The sequence below is a fragment of the Drosophila ficusphila genome, unplaced genomic scaffold, assembly GCF_018152265.1.
Source record: "Drosophila ficusphila isolate 14025-0441.05 unplaced genomic scaffold, ASM1815226v1 contig_106, whole genome shotgun sequence".
Lineage (NCBI taxonomy): Eukaryota > Metazoa > Arthropoda > Insecta > Diptera > Drosophilidae > Drosophila > Drosophila ficusphila.
The window spans coordinates 7,397,203-7,419,449 of record NW_025063993.1 but is presented as its reverse complement, the minus strand read 5'-3'; the positions used below and the strand labels follow the sequence as shown (position 1 = coordinate 7,419,449).

Here is a 22,247-nt window from a genome sequence, read left to right as displayed (position 1 = left end):
GCTGACTGCTACAGAAACCGGAAAAAGCTTGGCCTTCCCAAACTTAAAGACCTTTTAATTTGATTTAAATTTTCTTTATTTTAATTACTTTTTCATTCACGTTCAGAAATGTACATCATTAAATGGGGTTTTTGCCTCGCGTTCATGGGGGATTTATCGGTTTTGTGTGTTTTTTTCGTTTATGCTTTCGATTTACGGCTTTCCATTGCGCTGTTTCCAAAAAGTACATTAAGTAAACTACAGACATACGTGTATATAATATGCATTAATAATAGTTATATATGTATATATAGAATTCAAAAATGTACAACATTCATTTTTAACAAAAGAGCCAGGAACACGACACTTCGTGCCCCGGCATATGTAGTTAAAAACTCGAAGATAGCCATAGCAAAAACAACTAAAGTTACAACTTAAACTTAGAGACTTACCAACTAATACACATACTAGTTCAATGTCAATGCCATTTCATTGTTTATCATTTTCCCAATCGATATTTGTATATTACTTTGCTTGTATTTTATGCTTTTTTGCGGCATCCAAACTCATGCCTCGTTAAAAGTTATCTTTCAAAATTGATTTCATGGTTCGCTCAATCTCAAAAATTTGTTTGTTATCTTATGTGGTTTCTGTGATGTTTTTGAGTGGTTTTCGAATGCATTGTGTTTGCATAACAAAATCGTAAAAGACTAAGAAAAATAGTTACAATACTACGCATATTGTAGTTTACTACTTAACAACTAAAAACTGCTATCAAAACAGATTTACAAATAAATATATTCCAAGTGTGAGTTTCATTCGTAAAACCTTCCCGATTCTCATTCCAACCATTCATCCGTTTGCTGGCAAAACATTGAGCAACATTTCTTGTAAGATATTCTTGAATATTATCGGTAAATGGATTATGCTGGCTATGATCTTAGCTTATCGTTAGAGTATAGCTGTATTAAACTGTGTGTAAGTGTCATCTTCTTCCCGTTCCATGCGGCAAATGCAGAATTTCTTTTTACTTTAATTTTTTATCCATTGAGCACGTCGCGGTGTTCGGTAGGGCGTTGGTTGTTGTATGTTTTTTTTTTTTTTTGTTGGGGGAATTCTAGGAGGGATCGTCGCTCTTCACTGTCCTGCTGTTTTGGCTCTCGTTCCTACGTCTACTTTGCTAACTCTGAAAACTGTCACAACATCCGCTGTCCTCGTCCTCAGCGATTTACAGACGCATGTCGTTGTATTTGGCAAAGGCCTTGCACAGGGCGAAGGCTAGAATGATGAGGACCAGGTGCACAATTCCCACCACAATGGCCACGATGATCAGTTCGCGTTGTGCAATCAGCCACTCGGTGAAGGCCTCATAACAGCCCTAAAAAAATATTCAAATATAATTTAGATTTCATAATGTTTTAAGGTTATTCTGCTCCTACCTTCTTGTAGAAACTGTTGCTATCGCTGGGATTGGTTACACAGTCCTCGTCGCGTGGCACCAACTTGGCCACATCCTTGAGGATGCAGCAGGCCTCCGGAATGGTGCGGTTACCCTTGCCACTCACCCACGCCGGCGATGCCTCAAAGTCGCGGTAGTCATTGATGCCACAGCACCCGAAGTTGCCCATCAGTTGGTTCCACATCAGCGAAGTGGCGTCCACATTTTCGCCCAGCGAATAGCTGGTGATGGTCGTCTGCAAGAAGTTTTTGCTCTCTGCACGCACTTTGTCCTTGTAAAAGGCGGCCAGTCCTCCGGCCACAATCTCAGCCACCAAAAGAAGGATTAAGAAGGTTCCATACTGCAAAAGAATATAAGAAAATATATTTATTAAAATCACCATTTGGTTAGTTAAATTCTAATGAAAGCTGTATTTATAACTTCATAAATAATACATAAAGTAATATATATAAAAAGAATCCATAATACAAATTATATATTTTATATATAAAAGACATTTACTGGTAATTTATAAAACAATAGTTTTATAACTTTAAAACTATTTATCTGTGTACTTTAAATTTGTTCTAAATTAAAACTTAAGTGACTTAGACCCTACCCACTAAATTTAAAGCTAGTAATAAATAATTAACATTTAAAGGCGTGAGAATTTATTATTATGCAATACATTTATTCAGTGATTTTATGTTACGGATGTCTGGTTTATTTATAATGTGCTCGCGGTTGACCCAATTTGTTGGCCACTTTGTGAGCCGTGCAGAAAAATCTAGCCATTTGACCCTGAGCCAAATGTGCAGCATTTGCCGGCCTGCCGCTGGTGGTGAGTTTGGCCTAAGCACACACACATTCGCGAAATGCCACGGATAGATACAGATACAGATACATATATGTATATAGAAATGTGGCTAAAACGGCGAATGGGCGGATGGGCGGTTGGCCGGATTGGCGGATGGCCGGAGGAGGTCGCAGCATGCAGCGTAAATGCTGAAGGTCATTTCTCAATGTTTTGTTGCATGTTTCGAAAAAGCTCTTGCGGCTTTTCATTCTACTATTCTGGTTGAGTAATGCAGAGAAAGAAAAGAATAACTTCATATTTTTACTATAAAATATTTATTGTTTAATCTACCGTTTATCCCAAGTTAAGTATTATGACGTATGCAAAGTTATTCTAGACTTCATAAAATTTTTGTAACTTTTAAATGATATTTTAAGTCTATAGTTCTTAGGCCAACAAAAAATAGTATAGTAACCCTGTAGCTTTTTTAATTGCAATAAATTTAGTAATTTCGTAATCGTATTGTTATATAAAATTGATTTCACTCTAAACTTGCTTGGTAAATAGGAGTGAGTATATTTCTTATTATTAGGCTCATTAAACTTTTTTTCTGAGTGCCTGCCTAATGTTGTCGCTGAGGTTGTCGTGTTGTGGTTGTTGCCCTGATACGATGCTCTGATATGCTCGGTTTTAGCTGGTTGTGTTGCGGCTGTTACGCCTGGCAGCGTTTCATTTCAGCCATCGTGGGCGTTGGTAGCCCCCTCCCCCCTGCAAATGTATCTGTCAGATACACATGCAATCCGACCAAATTGCGGCCTATTGAGAGCAGCTTCACTTTGTTTGCATGCCAAGTGTAGTGTAGCGATTTGAAAGCGTTTAGGTACGCGTGTGCTTGTAGTCTTTTGCTTACGAAAAAAAATTGCCGTCTTAAAAAAATCAATGCTAAGACATGTTAGCCATGCCAAGAGTTTGGCTGGCGGCCTTCAGATGCGTTAACCGAACGGCCTTGGCTAATTTAAGTGCAAAACCCAAGAGGGTCGCATGCAGGTCGCGTGTTCGGCACCGCTGCGCATGCGCAAAGCCCTTCCCCCATCCCCCTTCCTCCCCCTCTTCCCCCCACTCGATTCTTCAGCACTTCTGGCTAAGGTAAATTAAATTCACCTGTTTGTCGCTGCAATTAAACTGGCCAAGCCCAGAAATGTGGGTGCGTCTGGGGTAAATAATGCAGGTGAGTGCGATAAAAGCGTTTATTAATTACCACAATCGACCCGAGTGAACACTCTCGAGCATGGAAAGTCCCCCTTTTGTCCACTTACTGCAAATGTACGTAAATGTAAATTATCTTCTAGTCGAGCAGTCCAGAGAAATTACAATTCCGCTCACAGACCAATACAAACAGACGACAGGGCCAAGTGAAGGGCTTGCCAATGGGGGCCACCGCTTAACCAATCGTTCAAACACGCCCGGCCTCACGATATGGATGTATCCACTATATATACGATAATTTACCCATAGAAATACCCAGCCAGGTACAACTTTCTCTCGAGTGCCTTCGTCGGGGGCTTTCCAGCCAAGAGTCAAAGTCAAATGGAAATCCTCTTCAGTGGCAAAGTCGTTTTTCGGTGAAATGTGTAAACAAAAGCTTGGCAATCACCCAACTCAAAGTCTGAGTCCCTGTGCATCTTCGGTGGCTGTCTGTCATCCATTACAATGTTTCCGATGGGGCAAGCTCGTAAAACTCTGATTGGATTCATTGATTGGGCGGGGGAAATGCAAATTTGCGACAATGCGTCTCGGTAATGGAAAGCAAATAAGTTTTCCCAAAGAAATTATTGTTGTATTATTATATTTTTTTTAAATTGATTAAGTTGCGGCTTTCAGTTGTAGTTTTAATAGTTCAAAAGTCAGAAGATGTAAATAATAATGTAAACTTACTTAAATTAAGTTTGTACACTATTAAGCTCATTCTATTCAAAAAAAAAATACGGAAGCCTTTAAAAAAATTCGAGTTTTTAATAATAATAATAATAATAATAATAATAAACGTTGTTTATTCATTGGAACAGATAGTGTGCAGGCAATTAAGTCTTTAACCATAGGAATCTTAATCAGCTTAAAACTGCCTGCGTTAAGTTCTTAAGTTTTTTCAACCTGAGCTGGCTTAATGATTTTATTAGTCCACCGACAGTCTTGAGTTCGCAACATATTTTTCAATTATGATTATTTAAAAGGCTAACCCACGAAAAATCACTGATTGCCCTTAACGAGAGCTGTAGATGACTTTCAGTTTCGAGTCGGACTGTCCGGGGGCAGACCTGTAACCCATATTCGATTTGTTCACTTACCGTCGACAGCAGACAGCGGGATTCGCGCATAGCTCCCAGATAGCCCAAGAAGCTCATGAAGAACATGACGGCTCCGATGACGAGCAGAACATAGGCCAGCTGCTCTATGACCTGCGGCTGTGTAAATTGCTACAACGAGAGACAAAGGGAATGGAAACAAATGGTCAGCAAATGTGAGAGTAATTGCGGATGATGCCTCCACTGCGTATACGTAATTAAACTTTGAACTGGCCAAAAATTGTCTTCTTCCTCATTCGTGTAATTGAATTATACGCATATTTTCTTCAATTGTAGGTAAATTAGTCTATATAATTTCTGAAATATGCTTGGAAACTACTGCTGCAGGTTCATTGACCAACAACCTGGGGCATTTTTCATCAGCGGAGAGTTCCTGCTAAACCTTCTCAATTAGTTGCTCCGTGTTTATCCTAGGTGACCCCTCAATTAGTTGCCGTGTGGACATGCACTTTTCGTTTGTTTTGCCAAAGCGAAAAACCCTTTACCTTTATTCAGATGGCAAATGGGGGCTGGCTGCACACCAACTTTAGTTAACGCTGAACATGCAACTTTTGATGGAATTTGTCATAGTTGCAGATTAGTTGAAAAAGTTTATTTGTGTGAATTGTCCCCCGAGAATGGGCGGAACCTCTTATCCCACGATTTGTAAATTTTCGAAAGTTTTGCAAGGGACAACATGACATATAATGCGGAAATTTCAGCAAAACAAAATTATCTTAAATTGCATACATTTACAGAATGGTTTTTCATTTTTCATTTGAAATGATTTAGTAAATCTAATCTCTAATTTCAACAAACTATCGATTTTACTGACACATCAGAACAAAGGAAAGTAAAGTTCCGCCTTCAAAACGTTTTATATTATTAGTTTCCATTATTTCCAGTTCAATTTTTCCCCTTACTGCCTTATATAGAGTGGGGTTTACTATTCCAACCCAATTAGAGTAATATGAAAAACCTTCCCCTATTGTTGGCCAGTGTGTCAACACAATGCATCGTGCACTTTGATTAGCGTTTTTGTGCCCCACTCCCACCGATTCCCCACCGAACTACATGTTTATTCTATAATTATAGTTTTATTTTAATAATTGTACCTCCAGTTGGAGCACCTGCACGTGATCTATTTTTCGGGGTTGATTCACTACGATTTCGATATGTGAATTACACACTTCGATGGGTTGCGTATACGTATAAATTGCGTTATAATTGGGTGGAATGCAGCGGTTTCTTGGGGGCAACTTCAAGGGGGTGTTTCCGCGGCAACACTTTCACCCGGAGTTGGGCGGCCACTGGGATTTCCATGGGTATGGATGGGGAGATGGGGATATTGGTCTTACCTCGATGCGCTCGCTCTCGACCAACTTGAGGAGAGCAATCAGCGAGTGCTTGTCCACGGCCAGCCAAAGTCCGATGCCGAATATAATTGTGCCTAGCACCTGTGAAAGAAACAAACATAAAACAAGAAAAATATACATAAATATGTGTGTACATTTATGTGCTTTACAGTGAAACATAAAGCATAAAACACAATTCCCCCCACCCAGCTGGACATGCAAACGCAGTTTGATGATTGTTGTTATTATGACGTTGCCTGCCCATGTTGATTGCATTTGAAAACGTCGACGATGATGATGTTTGGCAATCAAGATGATAATGATGAAGTGGCGGAAAGTCAATGAACCGCCGCCGCCGAGCTGAAAATGCGGGAAAAAAGCACCACAGCAGCGCGCATGCGCAGAGATTTGCTTGATTGAGTTGCAATGGAATTTGATGGGATGGATGTTATAGTTGATGTCGATGTCGAAGTTGTTGGTATGACATGAACGCAGAGATAGGTGCGTTACCCATGTGCACCCGGTGAATAAATCACAATGGCCCACACATCACCTGGCATTACTTCATACTTACGAAAAATATAAAATTGAATATGCAAAGCAAATACTTTGCACACCAGACTCCGCAGTCGAAGACCATTTTCGTTGTTTTCGAAATCTTGGGGCTGTTTTCCTCCTCGGAGCTCTCTCAACTGCAATGACAAAGAGAAATTCCATGTTTAGTACTCCGCCACTGAGGTTTCTAATTGAATAAAAATATTTTTACTTAATTTACTTAATTTCATGTTAAGTGCCGCACACTCGACTGGGCACAAGCACACAAAAAGAAAGTGTCACAGCACAAAAAAAAAAAAACGACATAATAACGAAAATACCAAGAAGTGTAAACAAACAAGAAAAGTATTTCTGGCCAAGTTGCATTTCTTATCGGCCATGTTTGTACGTGCCTCGTGCCCAACAAATTAACATGTAAAGCTGGCCCTTAAAAATTAGAGAATGGCTTCGGTAGGAAATATTTCCAGATAAAGAGAAAGCACCATTTTTAGTACCCAAAAATATTAAAGAACATGTAAATTGACAAAGTAAAAGTGTAAAATGGAATATTTCAAATAAATACTTGAACTTGATCTTAAAAGACTTGGAGTACATAAAGTGTAAAAATTTCTGTATGATTTTTAGAGTTGATTGATATTTTCAGTATGAAGAAAAATGTTTTAATTTAAATATAAGTAAGTAAGTATTTATGAGGTTGAAAGTCAATCTTAAATGTGCAAAAACAGACCGATTATCTTTAAGTTTTGCCTTGAAACCATTTATTCGATTTAAATTTGAAGTAATTAAAAATTTAGTTGATTTAAGACGTTAAGGCCACTCTCTCTTTTTTAAGTAAATACATTCTAATAGTTTCTATATGTACGTATAAGTATTTAAACAAGTTCGCTAACAAGCCGTAAATGCGATTTAAATCTAAATTAATTACGGCTTTAGTGTAGCTGAAACACCGCCTGCTGTCATCAGATAAAGAGATACGTTACTTCCTAGAGCAACTAAAAAATTGTTTAAGTAAATTACAAGCTTTCGTTCATTCATTAATTCATTGAGTCGGCGGGGATCTCAATTTCCAGCATCTCGTTCCACGTAAACTTTCTCATTAGCAGTAGAACAGCTTCCCCGCCGCTTTTCCGCTTTCCCCCTTTCAGTTCACCACGCTTAGCACTTTTCTTTTCAGATGCTGCCGCTGCTGCTGCTGTTGTTGGCATCTGGTTTGAGCCAAGTTCTCAGTTCTCTACATGTGCGCGTTGTTATTTGGGTAAATATATATACACACACACATACCATATACATACATACACATACACAAACAATGTCACGAGCTATTGAAGTTGGAAAAGTAGAGCACTCGGCAGCGGCGGAGCTAAGCCCTCTGCTTTTGCCTCGGCTTTTTTCGATGCTGTTCTGTTGCCAAGTCGCGGAGACGGGCAAACATTTTCCTTGCCAACATTTCTGTTCTCATTCTTTTGCTGGTCCCTTTGAGCCCGGTAAAAGCACTCCCCCGTCCCCCATCCCTCACCTACTCCCCGTTGCAGCCCTAATGATGTTTTGGCCAAAATGTAATTGTATACGCACACAGCTGCGGTCGAAAGAATAACACAGGTATATTTGGGAATTCATTTTCTATGATATTTAAAATGAAGTAACACATTTATTAACTTTTGTCTGAATTTTTAAGTTCTTTAAATTTGTTGCTAAAATATTACTTAAAGTATAAATTGTTGAAAACATTTTAAAACTGTCTTTAATTTGTATCCTTTTTATAGAATTTTATTTTCACCCCAGTAAGTGCACAATTTGGTATGAAGCTTAACATTTTGAAAAGCCATTTTATTTTAAAAATGCATAAAAATGCTAACATTTCGACCATAAATTTTAACCCAAAGAGAAACTGAGTGCATAAGGTACTTGAATGCAAAATGCTCTAGGGGCCTACATATACATACATACATACATATATATACATACATACACATAAGCTGAGATTCTGTGGGCGCCACAACCCCCACTTTTGCCCCTTCATCCCCCCGCAGAACCCTTCAACGCAACAAAAGTTTATCACAAATTTTTAATTGCTTTTCCATTGTTTTCGACAACCGAAGTTCTGGCTTTAAATTAGTTTAAATTTTCTACTGATAGCGCATGCAAATGACTGCCTAACGGATGTGCATACTATGTTTAATGGATGTGACATTGAATTTATAATATGAGCTTAGGCAAATACAAGCCATTGTTTACCAATATTGACGCTCAAGTCATTTGTCTGCGAGAGGCTTTAACTGAGAGATAAAGTATTAAAAACGATTTTTATTTGCATTCTAATTTGAATATTATCCCAGGGGATTTGCATACCGGATTGGTTGAAAGCAAAACAAACACAAAGCTTTCAAAAATGTTACAATAATAAAATAAACATTGAAGCACTCAAAAATAGATGGCCAAACTCACTTTTAAGTTTTATTATTTTTGTTACATTAAATAAAAGCGTCACCCCTTTTATCTCTCCCTCTTTGCAAACTCGATTCTTGTTTTATCAGAGAACGTTTCAACCTTTACCCTTATCTATTAATTAACTCTACAGATCGACTCTCTGAGCTTTAATTAATGCTCCGGTTAGGTGGGAAATCGGAAAAGCTCCAGCAGCCACCCACTAAGCCGCCGCTGCTGGTTTCTCCTTTCTGGTTTCCGATGCCATGAGCCCATACAAAATTCAAAAGCTTGCCATTAGCACACACACTCTTACGTGGCTGCATGGCTAATTCACCCACACACACACACACACCACGCCCACACACACGAAGGGGCTAAATCTTGTAATTAACTTTGAAGGGGGCCATGCAAAATATTGGTAAAAATTCAGCCAGCTCAGCATCATCATTCCCTCTAACTCAAATATTAAGTATGCAGATCTGCTTAAGATACTTTGTGTACGCAACCAACTCAAATATTAGATGAGGAAAAAATTATATTTAAATCAAACCTATATGAATAAGATTCTTTATTTTTAGGACGAAGTTTAATTTAACCCTTCCTTCCGGCTTCTATTTATAAAAAATTGTTTTATTGTCTAAATTTTCAACTTCGGTGAAGGTGAATTTGCGACCTTTATTTATGACAAATTCTTCTAAGATTCCGATAAATTGGCAAAGGTAAACCGAAACTGTTTGAAAAGTGCTGTTTTTCTCCAATTTTAAGTTGACATAACAAAAGTGAATATTTTTTGTTTGAAAACAAATATTTTAAATGAATATAAAATTGGTTATTTAAATACCAATAATAAGCGGACAAAAGCAACTGTTTAATCCAGGCAATAATAATATTTTTTCGTTGTGGACAAAGAGAGATGCAAATTTCGATTAAAGCTTTTTTTGTACAAGTATAAAATGTGAAATACAGCAACAAATAAAATGTGAAATACAACAACAAATACAGAAAAGCCGCAAAATACACAGCAAATTCATGGGCTTCGCAGCTGACTTGCATTCGGATTTTGATTCGGATTCGAGCTTTGTTTATTATTTGCGTAATTAAATGCTTGCACATGCTCGTACAGCGTTTTTTATCCGTAGAAAGTTTTGTAGTACCGGCTGCTGTGGAAGTGGCAGTGGAAGTGGAAGTCTAGGGAGCTGAGAGCTCTCAAAACAATGCACATTTTTTCGGCATCGCGACGGTGATTAAAGCGTTTTCTATTGCAAAAAGGAAATTCGAGCGGGGCTCAGTTGTGGGACTGGAAGTGATTTTCTTGTTGTACCCGCCAATGTTTTCATCTGCAGGTCACCGTCAAAATGGGTTAAAGAAAGTCGTAACTTGTATTAATTAAAAAAAGAGTCGGGGGAACAAAAAAGTTGAGAGGAAGAAGAAGAAAAAGCGCTGCGCTTGAACTGAAAATGCTGTCAAAACCTTTTGGCCATAACTTGTGGACTGGAGATGTTATTTCCCCAATCCCCAATCCCAGTTGCACTCTCCCACAAACATGTGTGTGTTCACACTTGTCACGTTCGTTGGCTTGCCAAGAATTTAGAAATTTTATTTATTGCCAATGCTTTCTGTTTCCCTGCTCCGCGGCCCGCTGCCCATTCGAGTATTTTCCCGCTCTTCGATACTGATTTGATTGGTTAGCTGGCTGGCTCTGGAGATGGGAAATGTGAAATAGCAATCGAGGAAAAAAAGAACCCATCAAGCTCGAAACCAAAAGTGCCAGAGAACCGCACAGAAACCACTTTTCTATCTGTCAAAGCGTGAGAAACTCTCTGTTCTCCGTTCTTCGTCTTGAGAGCAGCGGTTTTCCCCTTAAACTCCCAGCCGGGTAATTAAATTATGGAGTAATAAGCCTCAATTGGGTCACCGCACTCTCCAAACAGTACTTAAATGCAGGTGGGTGGCGCACCAATCCCCCAATCCCCCACTCCCTTAAGATCTTAAGTATGCATACGAAAGTGGATTTCAAGAAGCCGGCTCGCTGTGTGGGAACTACTTAGTTATAAATGGTTATTCTAAGAGGAGTTTAATGCCTAAGTCGACTTTGGCTGCATAATAAATAGTGGGCCTAACTTAATTATTCGTATAATTGATTAAGCCTCGCGACTAAATCATTACTTTAACACTTTCTACCGCTATTTCTATTTTTGAGTTTAATGTACTTAGAAAATTTAATGCACGGCTGGTCATAAAATTATTGCATCGTTGGCTGAACTTCACTGAAATCATCAATCTATGATTTAATGCTTAAATATACAACATATAGAAGACTCAAAAGCTTTCATTCATTCTTGATCTCCCTGAAAGGCAAATTTAAGTAAACGATAAGGTATACTTAATAGCAGGTTTCACTGGAAATCTGCTATTCCTGTTATGTAATTATTGTCATAAAATTTACTTATTGTCACAACACAGAATGTAAATAAAAATTGAAAAAAAAAAAAATATATACATTTGCTTTATAACCAAACAGCTTAATAAATTACCAAAAACTGCAGTTCTATATAAATTTGCGTTTGTAAACAAAATAGTTCTTAGATAAATAAACATAAATATAAAATGTCATAAATTAGACACTATATTTAAACAATTATTATTTAATGGTGGCAATGAATATATATTTAATTTGATGGCTTTTTTATTTTTGAAAAGTTAACGATTTTTTTTGGCTTATCATATTTTTCAATCGAATAAAAACTAATTAAACCAAGTTATTGCAACCTTGCCCAAAGGTGTTCCTCGAATAAAAAAGTTTAGCATATTGCTGGCCCAACAATTTGCCTTTTTCCTTTCGCTTCGTTGATTGCTAAATTTGTGTCCCCTTTAAAAAAAAAAAAGCTGTAAACCCGAACTCATCCAACTGGAATAAAAATCCATTAATTGAGCAAAATATAGCGCAATATTGACGCTGTTGTTTTTGCTTTTGATGTTTTTTCGCTGCCGCACGAGCCACACAATCAATTTATTTATAAACGTAGCTTAATTAATGCAAATATAAATCAAAACAAGAAAAGCCGGGCAAGTAACTTGGTTAGCTTTTGGGACGGCAAATTTTAAAATATGTATATACACAAAGGCAAAGCCGGAGAGCCAGAATTTACAACAGGACCCGGCCAAAATGGTACCTTGAAGATGACTAATTAAATACATTTTTCGATTTGAAGGCATCTCACGTAAGGCTAATTGAGTGTCGCACAAATTCAGTTTTGTTAATTTCATTTTTCACTTCGCAAAGTCATTCAACTCCGGCTGTTAGTTTTTGGCTAGTTTGCTTATATAATCATATGAAGTGCGTTAATACGACATAATTAGTGGGCTCGGGCACGAGACGCGAAGTCAAAACCCCGGAGCCAGTCTAAGGTCTTTGAGTTGAAGAGTGGGCCCCTTTGTCTGACTCCGCTCTTTTTTTAGGTCAATGGTCTTCGCTTCGGCGATGTTTGTTGCCATGTTTGCTGCCATTTGATGGCTTGCCAATTTAACACCTGACAGCTCCGTTTGGGCCATGTGCACTGGACCAAGCCATGTGCCATAAGCGAGCGGGCTCCGATGGCAACGCCCCAGCCCCAATTCCCCCCGGCCACGCCCTCCGCCCACAGCATTTCGTTACGAGAGCAGTACAGCAGCAATACTGGAAAAAATACTACCACATTTGAGAACAATTTGGGTATCAATTTAGAGTCCATAACTGATGTCCATAAAAACATAACACTTTAATGTTTTTAATATTTTAATTATGGTATTTTATTTTTTTATTTTAACGTATGCTATAAGATTTAGAAATTTGACTTTTCAATTCGAGTTCTTCTAAGCATTTCAAGTAACCAGTTTACATTTATTAGAAAACCCTTCTTGAATAATTCTCTTTTGTATGGGGTATGTATTTGTTTATATTTTTATTTCTGTGTAGAACCCAGATCTGGTAGCCAGGCCGGCGGGTTGTCACCAAAAAGAAACAAGCCAACTACTACTGCAAACCGGCCACGAGAGGCCCAGACACGTCTGGCCATTTAGCAGAGTTATGCGATACATTTTTGTGAATTTATTTCTAGTTGGTTGAGGAAATTTTCAGAAGTTATACTCTAGATTTGATTACGAAAGTGAGGTGGTGGTAGTCGGTATGAAAATGGCTTTGACAACTTTTCTGTTAGCCAGATAAAATGTCAAAACTTCAATTTGCTGAGAGATTTAATCAGAGAATGTCAAAAAATTGATGAACTTTAGAAGCCCATAACTTTTGCAAAGATTTCTGAGGGAGGGGAAACACGCTGATAGTATGCAAATTGTGTTATTCAGTTCTTGAGATAAAACAACTTTTGATAGAGACATTCCATTCTATTCTATCACACTATATATATCTATACATACATTTTATCTACTGTTGATTTAAAAAATCGTTGAAATAAAAATCTACGGAGGGAGTTTTATTTCAAACAACTCGTAATTAAAGATCTTTTTTTTTACTTTCAGAGTAAATTATTTGACCCACCCAAATATTTCAGCTTATGCATCAAATTTTTGTCAAGAACGCGAGACGTCGAATAACATTTCAGACACTGACCTACTTTAAGGTAAATAGCAAAGTGGGGGCCGGAGAAATATGAAACTATTTGGGGCCAATTACCATCGCTGTGGACAAAGAAAAGAAACTTTGCATATTTACTCGTATATATTTTCTTAATTGAGTAGGTTCTCCGCCCCCGTGCAACCCACTCCGATTCTTTATTAATTTCTTCTTTTTAATTATTCAGTTTCTGGCTTGGCTCTTTGCTGAAAAGTGAAATGCTCCGAGCCAGAATTTGTTCAATGTCTCTGGCTTTTTGGTTTATTACTCTCATTGCTCCAGTTAAGCTGCAAGACGAGTAATGTACAATATCTGGATCTGTATCTGTATCTGTATCTGTTACTTTAGCTGTAGCTGTCAGTCTGAATTACAGAGCTTGAACGAGGTTGACACACTTACATTTATTTAGCCCATAATGAGCTGGCAAATGTTTCGCCTTTATCGCTGTCTGTCTGGCTCCTCCCCACTATGTTTATTATTACTGGTTTTTTTCACTTTTCATCAATTAAATAAACTGATGAAATGCTTTAAATGGTCTTTGTTTGCGTAGCATAATGAGGCGTTTCGACAAAGATAAACAAACGGAGAAAGAGGCGGCAAAGTCAAATCAAAGTTGGAGGAAAACACAAAAGTTTGGAATAATAATGGAGACAAGTTATATAACCTATGCATATAAATTAGGTGCAAGAATTGTAGAATGGACCAGGTTCTGTGATTTTTGAGAATTTTAAGTGGAAGGGACTAAAATTTCATTTGTTTGTTTTAATGGTCCTACAATTTAAAATGAAACAAATCTATCTATATCACCCAATAAAATATTATACAATATTTTTGTTTGGTTAAGTAAAGCTTGAGAACTGTTTGATTAAAATTTTTGTTTTCAGTTTTTAATATACTGATAATCTTATTCAATAACCCCCACTTACCAGACTTCCTATTGTTTCATCCAGTTTTTATTAAACAATCCCACTTCATCTGTGCCATTTAAGAGACATTCCCCACATATACATGCACCTTTTTTTTGTTTCTCCAATTGAGAGTTCATGTGCCATTGTTATAGAGAGATTACACATACGCCATGTGTGCGGCGTGGAGCGACAATTTCCTGCATTTGAGAGACAAAACCTAACCGAGTTCAGCATAACCAACGCCCGCTGTCACTTCAATTCATAACAGATGCAAATAAATTTCCATTAAAGTTGCGGACACCCCGCATTACCCCTTTTCGGGCGCCCAATTTTCCGCGTGGGCGGACGACAAGCCAAACAGATGCTCGTCGGCAGCGGAGTAAAGCAGATATTCCAGGGGCATTAAGGTGCCCCTTGGATTTAGATAATGCCCGTTTCGAGTCACGGGGCGCAAATTGCGGGTTTTAACGAGCAGCAGCAGCAGCAGCTCTCACACATTACCTTTCATATGTTTAAATGAAATAAGTATCTGGCAAATAAGTTGCAGTCACAGTTGCATCCACGGACACGCGAACCCAACTTAAGTGTGAAAACTGCGGATCGTGTGTTGACTCTCGGTGCGATCTTCGTCGGTTATTTAACTTTCTTTCGGACCCCCTGGGGGCCAAGTTCAATGCGCTTAACTTGCGGCTAAAGCCGCCTCTCCTTTGGCCAAGCAAGCAGCAAGCACCAAGCACCGGCTCAACTTTCACATTCACAACCTTTGGCACTTCCTCCTGCCACATGGAAAGATAATTTCCCGAAAAACTTCGTGGCGGCCAAGTCGATTCGCATTTTGTTGGCATTTGGCAATATGCAGCAGTGCAATCAATGCTTCTCATTCGATATGTTGCAAAGCAAAGCTCACTGCTCATTGCGGCTGTGGGGCAAGTTTTTCATTTCATTTCGTATCGTTTCGTTTCATTTCAGCTCAGCTCAGTTCATTTCGGTTCGGTTCACATTTCAGTCTATGCAGACTACCCGCAGAAAAGTATCTACACATGCTACTGCACTCCCAACGCATGGGAGTGAAAAATAAAAAATAAGTGCAGCAGCAAAAAAAAGTTGCACTCACAAAGTGCCTGTGCCGCCACCGCCTATGCAACTATGAAATATCGCATCGCTCGGTGAGAGTACGCAGATATCCCACCCAGAGCTGGCTAAATTTATGTGGGAAGTTTTTTGATGACGCTCGTAATTTTAGACCCCCAACCCCACATCCCAAACCCTGACGGCTACAGTGCAACTTATCTAATAACGGAGAGACGGACTTCCTGTAAACCTTTCCGGATTGTGAGAACAGGGGGCCAGCGAAAAGGGTGCATTCATCTTTGCTGATATAATCTGCATTTAAGATTTATGCATCAGATTGAATATTCTTTATAGTTTTTGTGAGATAAGGTAATAAGTTAGGCATGCGATGAAAAGCAGAAGAAGTCTCAGGAATTCTACTTTTTTTAGGCATAATATTAAGATTAAAACGATTCACAGAGAGTCCCATTAGTTCATAAAAGCAGATATGTTTTCATTGCAACTGGTTCTTTATTTGTTTCATAAATAAAGATTAAATATTTTAATGCTTTGGAGCCTTATATATGCCTATAAAATAACTTTAATTTTATGGCTACACCACATACTGCCACTTTCGGGCCTTCAAACAAACTTATGCAATCGGTTTGCCTAGTCCAATTTTACGGCGAATAAAACTTAACCAAATAAGCAAACTGAACCGCTACTCTAGACTCCAAAATAAATGCCCAAGCAAATTCGCCTAGCCACCTGCTGTGCTTTTTATCCAAAAACTTGTCCGCTTCCACATGCTGTGTAATAGACCAATTGCATCAGCTTAAAAAAAAACACAAAACTAAAGGCTAAAACATAGGTAAACCTTTGCGTACTTCTTTGTAGCCAAACATGAGCATTTGGCCAAGGGGTGGGCCAAGTAATGGTTAAACAATCGCCAACTCGCTATTCGGCGTTAATCTCTTTGCATATGCGAACCAAAGAAAATTCCAAAAAATGACCAGAGGCGTGCCATCACAAAAATAAAAGCCAAAAAAAAAAAAAAAAAAAAAAAAATTAATATGCATTGTTGCAGCAGCACGTTGCCTTGCATATTTGGACTTTCACTTTTGTTTTCTTTTTGGGAAAAGAGTCAAACGAAACAGTCAACAGTTAACAAGATTTCAAAATGAACTTAAGACGCACACTCGATCCACGTCGACATTTCAATCAATTACAAATGGTTAACACAAATAAAAACATCATGGGTCTCTTGATTGGGGGCTTCCGAGTTCGGTGGGCGGGCAGCGATTAAAGTGGGTAAGTGCGTTAATTGCTATTACCCCTTTACTTATTACTTTCCCTGCTCCCTCAATTAAGTCCCAGAAATCAAAGTTACGCATTTCCAATTGCGCAATCGTCACAATCTGTTTTTTTATTCAGTTTTGCTGTCTGGAGATTTTCATGGCTTGCGAAAGTAAACATTTTTACAATCCGCTTTATTTTTCATTTTTGGCTTCCCGAACAATGCGTGCAGTTATTACTAGTTTCGGTTCATTAATCATGTGTCGGGGAAATGCTTATGTGCACCTGCTGGGCATAAAAAATGAGAAAATGGTACAAAGAGATAGCAGTGGGAAAATTGCCAAGGGCCTCGAAAGGTGATTATGAATTAACCATATGATTAAAGGGCAAACTTATAATGACATAAGGAGATTTTCTCTTGTGGTTTATTTTAAGTTTTCATAAGAAAGTTTACTCTTGATGGACAGCTTTTCATGACATAATAATCTTAGTGTTGGAAGCAAATTTAATTTAGTCAGAGTTTAAAAAGAAATCTTTGTTTTCCCTTTTTTTTGAGAGAGTAAAGGGAGTAAAAACTCGTAAGTCCCGGATTAGTTTAAAGTACACAGAAATAAAACTTTATGTTGCATGATTTATTGCATGACTTTAAAGCTGATATTGGCCTATCAAGTGAATGAACTAATTTTAAAATTTTCGAACAGCCAGCTTTAAAAATAAAACTAATTACCGTGCGACCCAAACCTATGAACCTTGTATATAGTATTTAAAATCTTATAAAGCTACCTTTATTTTTGAGTGTGTAACACGATTAGGTTTCCCCTTTTCGTTCAGTTCCAGATGGCTGGCTTAAAGTTTTTAATTAACTTAAATCAATGACAGTTTACATTGCCGATAGAAACGTTTGCGAAATGGCCAGCAAGGGACTTCGTTTGGGATTGACCATTGTTGCATTGAGACAATGACAAACTAACTGACATCGATCGGAACGGAAAGCCGCAGATACAGCCGGGCTATTAAGTATCCCAGGCCCAAGGCGGATGGTCGGATGGTTGGATGGTCGGCCAGATGGCTGGACAATTGCCGCAAATCACAGTGGGACAGCCATTTGAAGTATTTGCACTGCGGTGCCTGTGCTTCCGCTGAAAGTGCAGGCAATTTAAGCCAAAGAGGCGGAGATCTAATGCTGGAATGGAGTGTTGCCGGGTGAAGAATGGCTGGGTTGATTTTAATTACCACTGGCCACTAGAAGCAATGAACTTGCCACCACTGCGGCAGTAATTTGAGCCACAAACCGAAAGCGTCCGTGTGTAATACAAGATGGTCGATGGGAAATTCCACCGGACCGGCGAAGAACACCACTCGAGGGTGGTGGATGTGGTAGCCATCTGTACATGTGTGAAAGTCCAAGGCGGCGAGTGGATCAAGTTCGAATTACCATAAAATATGCAGAGACAACGCATGCGCAACACGTAACCCGATGCATATACATTTTAGTGGAGTCGCAGATACAGATACATTTACAGATGCAGATACAGATATTTAGCTAAAGATACTGTCCAGTTTCGGGCCTGTCCAGGGTGGCTCGTTCACCTTGGAACGGCGCTTGTAAAAAAGTCGTTTAACATCGAGTTTGGGGGCTAAAAGCCATGGTCTATATATTATATTCACATCCAGCATATGAATGGGGTTTAATACTACGTGTAGTATATGATAAATCTGTTGGCCTTTGGCCAATTTCATGCTCGCTGAGGCGTCGTTTCGACAACCTGCTGTTTTGTACACTGCTCTTATTCCACTAATTGAGTTATGTATGTTGCACATTTCGGCAAGTCAGCTTCATGGTTCTGCGACTGCTGCGGATATTTGCCAATTGAGTTATTGCCTTTTGGCTGTGCATTAGCGTGCGCTCACCTACCTGCGATTTCCCAATGGAAAGTTTGGCCAACTCTTTAGACCAAGTTCTCTGCGCACATCGAGCACATCGGCCAAAACGGGTTGGCTTGGCAAACACGGTTAACGGTTTTCGGAGTGCTGTGAATCGTTTTGTCACGCCTTCAATTCGAGCCGAGATGGAATCCCCTTCTCAAATGTTTGCCCAAGTTTCTTGCACCCGGTTGCAGGTGCAGCTGCATCTCCCTCGTGAAGTACACAACTCTTTAGCTCATCACATTTTTAAGCTAGTTACTGTGATTTGTTACCCTTTTAGTTTTCCATTTGCCAGCCAAATAGAGGAAGCTAGGGAAGCCAGATCTAAGCCAATTACTCAGTCCCAATTGGCAGGTGCCTTGCCAAACCCCCAAGCAATGGAGATTTTAGTGTGATGATAAGATGAAAAATGGTAGAAAAGTCCTTTAAAAAAACTGCTGGAAAAGCAGTCAAAGTTTTTGCGGGAAACAGAGACTCAGAAGTTATCGTAAATCTTAGGTCATTAATTCTTCCCAGAGAAGATTAACATATCTTAGAGTTTGCAGTTTCCGATCATCTTGAAGTTAAAAATAAATTGCCATCGATTTTATCTGAAATACTTAAACACAGGATCTAAACAATTTAAAACAGACAAATTTATTAAATTTGAATTCTTCCTTAAAACTTAACTTTAACTACCAAAATAAAATAATTTAATTTGATTGTTACCTCATTGCAAATTTAAATGCATTTTTGTCCATTTGCCCCTGGCATTCTATACCTCAAAAAGCTTTAAATATTTTATTATCTGGCATTGTAAAAGAACTTAAATATTTATGAAACTGTCAACAATGCTTGCGGCCTCTTTCATCCAAATTACCACAGAATTTGTGAAATATTTTTTGTTAAAATGCCAGATTGAAATGAATTTCTCAAATATTTATTTGCTGCCAATTTATAACTTATATCAGCAATTAATTTTGCACACTGAATTTCAGGTTTTGATTTAATTTAATATATTAGCGGAATAAATTGGTTCTCTTTTCACCCCGTTAAATACTATATATGCAGACTGTTGTCAGACTGATTAAGAGATTAATATCAAACATGAATTTACAGTCACGTAACGTTTATATAATTTTTTCCACATTTCCGTGCAGAGGTAAACTTTTTCGAATAATTTAATTGGTAATTTGGCAAGAAAATAAACTAACGAAATAAAAGTGAGTCTGCAGTTCTGTAAGTAATCATAATCAGCCTGGTAGCCCCATTCCCCCATTTAGTGCGATATAAAATACAAGATTTTGTGGGATTTGCTCTTTCGCTCTCCCTCTCTCTCTGTCCCATTATCTCCGTCTCGTTCTTTGCTCATTTCCAATAAGCAATTCTACTTGCTTTATTGGTTTTCCTGACAAACTTGTTCGCTACTCTCGTGGAGCGGACAGGTTGCTTTCAGAGGGGAGAGAACTCTGAGCCAGCATGTTTTCAAGATCAAAAAGCGAATGGCGGTGGAGCAAAAGAAATTGCACAAAAATTTACACACTCCACAACAAAAGGAACGGGAGAGGGGCAGGGAAATAGAGAGGAAACTGCAAAAGGGAGCCTTTCACTGCAGATACACTTTGAAAAATATTTGCTTACAGTGTAAGTATATCTCTTTTGATTTTATTACTTTTGTTTTCCAGCTTTTATTGAGTAATACACCTATAAAAGAGATGTTTGAGTTCCTAGAAAAGGTCATGTATACTGACCATCGTTCAAAATGTATTCGATTACTATTATCTTACAAATGATATTTGAAATGTACGTTTACGAAGTTTGCAGTTAAAAAAAGCAATATTATTTATTTCTTATAAATTACATTTAAAAACCCTTGTATTACTTCCTCTATACAAACCTTTTACAAATATTTTAAGAAATCATGAAGCCTAATCAACAAAAAGTTTCTATGTATGTAAAGCAAAAAAAAAAAAATAAAAACCTATCGCATTTGAAACGTTTTTGATGTTTCGTAAGCTTTGGTGTGCAGTAATCTTGTACACTTCTTGTATAGTACTAAAGACAAGACACGAACATTTTGTTTTTATTTATTTTAAAATTGAATATTCAAAACAAGGATCCTTTCAAATCGAAAAATAACAGATAAATTTGGAATTTTTTTTTCTCTGTCCCGATTGGAGAGGCAAGGTAGAATTAGTGATAAACATAAAGAAAGGCCGCGCAATTGAAAAGTGGCACAGATGCCAGGGCAGCGGCCCCAAAAGACAACGGTACCCGTGGAGAGCAGGAGCGCAAAAGGGAGTCCAGGAGCGGAGTGGGGGCAGCATCAGCAATCAAAAGGGAAGGGGGCGGCAAAAGGCGAAAGGCGAAGGCAAAGGGAGCGACGCAAAAAGTGTGTGTGCGTATCAACAAAGCGGATGGTCGAGGGCTGTGCCCGGATGATGGGAGGATGCCCAAGGGCGTGGGTTGTGGGTTCTGTGTGGTGGGTGGTGGGTGGTGGATGATGGGTTGGTTGCTTTTCACTGGGAACAGTAGCACTCGCTCGTATATTTTTCTGTTTTGCCCCCCGCTTTGAGAAATATGCGCACTCCCAAAAACTAAGGCAAAAACTTACCTGTAAAATATGAGCACGCTGCGTAGCGAGCTGTTTAATAATTTACGGTTCGTCGAAGATTTACGACCCACTGGATATATCAAACTGCAATGATTCCAGAATATTTGAATATTTGAGAACTTTGGCAGAGTGGAAAAAAGCACAACACTTTTTTATTTCTTTTCTTTTTTTCTGGGTTGGCTGGTTGGGGCAGCTAGTTATTTGTGGCTGGTAAATATTGTTGATGCTGGGCAAGTAAAGTAAAGTAAACGGGGAGTACGCAGCACTGTTTTGATTGAGCGCGCGCAAAAAATTATACACAAAATCACGCACACAGCCAAATCCAGATAGAGACGCACCGATGGCTTAAAAACTGGGACCGCGAAGAGAGCGTAGGGTGTGTTTTGGATGCTTCCAGGCACCAGGCACCAGGCACCGACCACGATAGCTACTGCACTCGGCACTCAACTCTCGACTCTCGATTCTCGACTCGAATCGTGGCTTAAATCGCTCGAAGACTCACGTTGCTGCGTAACTGCGACCGTCTGCTGGGAAGCTTGCCTTTCAACTGAAGCCGTTTTGCTTTTGAGCTGCTGCTGCTTTGGCTGCTGCTGCCGCTCGTTGTTACTGCCCCTCAGCAGAGCCACCACCAATACACACGCATACGCATACATGCGCGGGGAGCAGGTTGCTCCGGCTGAAAGCTCGGCTCCGCCAGCAAACAGCGGCACCAAAAGTCTACTTGGGAGCTTTGCGGAGTTGCCAGACAGTTCAAATTATTTGGGGCTTTTCTTAACCCATTGTCATCCAAAAGTCGTTTATTTTTGTATAATTTATGTAATAATAAATATTTTACAATAACCTCATATAAAATTGTTTATCCACAAAATTGTTAAAAAAAGCTTGTTACATTAAAAATGGGTAATTACGTCTTAATTTGGTTTGTACTACTGTTTAATCATATTTAAACATATTTTTGTATGGTATTGCGCAG

General features: G+C 38.7%; 1 protein-coding gene across 3 annotated transcripts; it reads right to left on the bottom strand.

The window, feature by feature from the left end:
* Positions 1-58: 58 nt before the first annotated feature.
* LOC108093723 (tetraspanin-18) lies at positions 59-21,868 on the bottom strand. 3 transcript variants are annotated; one of them, XM_017193947.2, is made up of 7 exons: positions 21,777-21,868; positions 21,275-21,358; positions 6,485-6,602; positions 5,914-6,012; positions 4,559-4,687; positions 1,419-1,778; positions 59-1,357 (listed from the first exon to the last, which is right to left on the bottom strand). In XM_017193947.2, exons 3-7 carry the CDS (start codon positions 6,548-6,550, stop codon positions 1,208-1,210), a joined length of 804 nt encoding a protein of 267 aa, XP_017049436.1. In that variant the 5' UTR covers positions 6,551-6,602; positions 21,275-21,358; positions 21,777-21,868; the 3' UTR covers positions 59-1,207. The 3 variants fall into 3 exon arrangements, with proteins under 3 accessions (XP_017049436.1, XP_017049425.1, XP_017049447.1); XM_017193936.2 differs by having other exon boundaries at positions 21,587-21,823; XM_017193958.2 differs by having other exon boundaries at positions 21,613-21,823.
* Between the last annotated feature and the right edge of the window lie 379 nt (positions 21,869-22,247).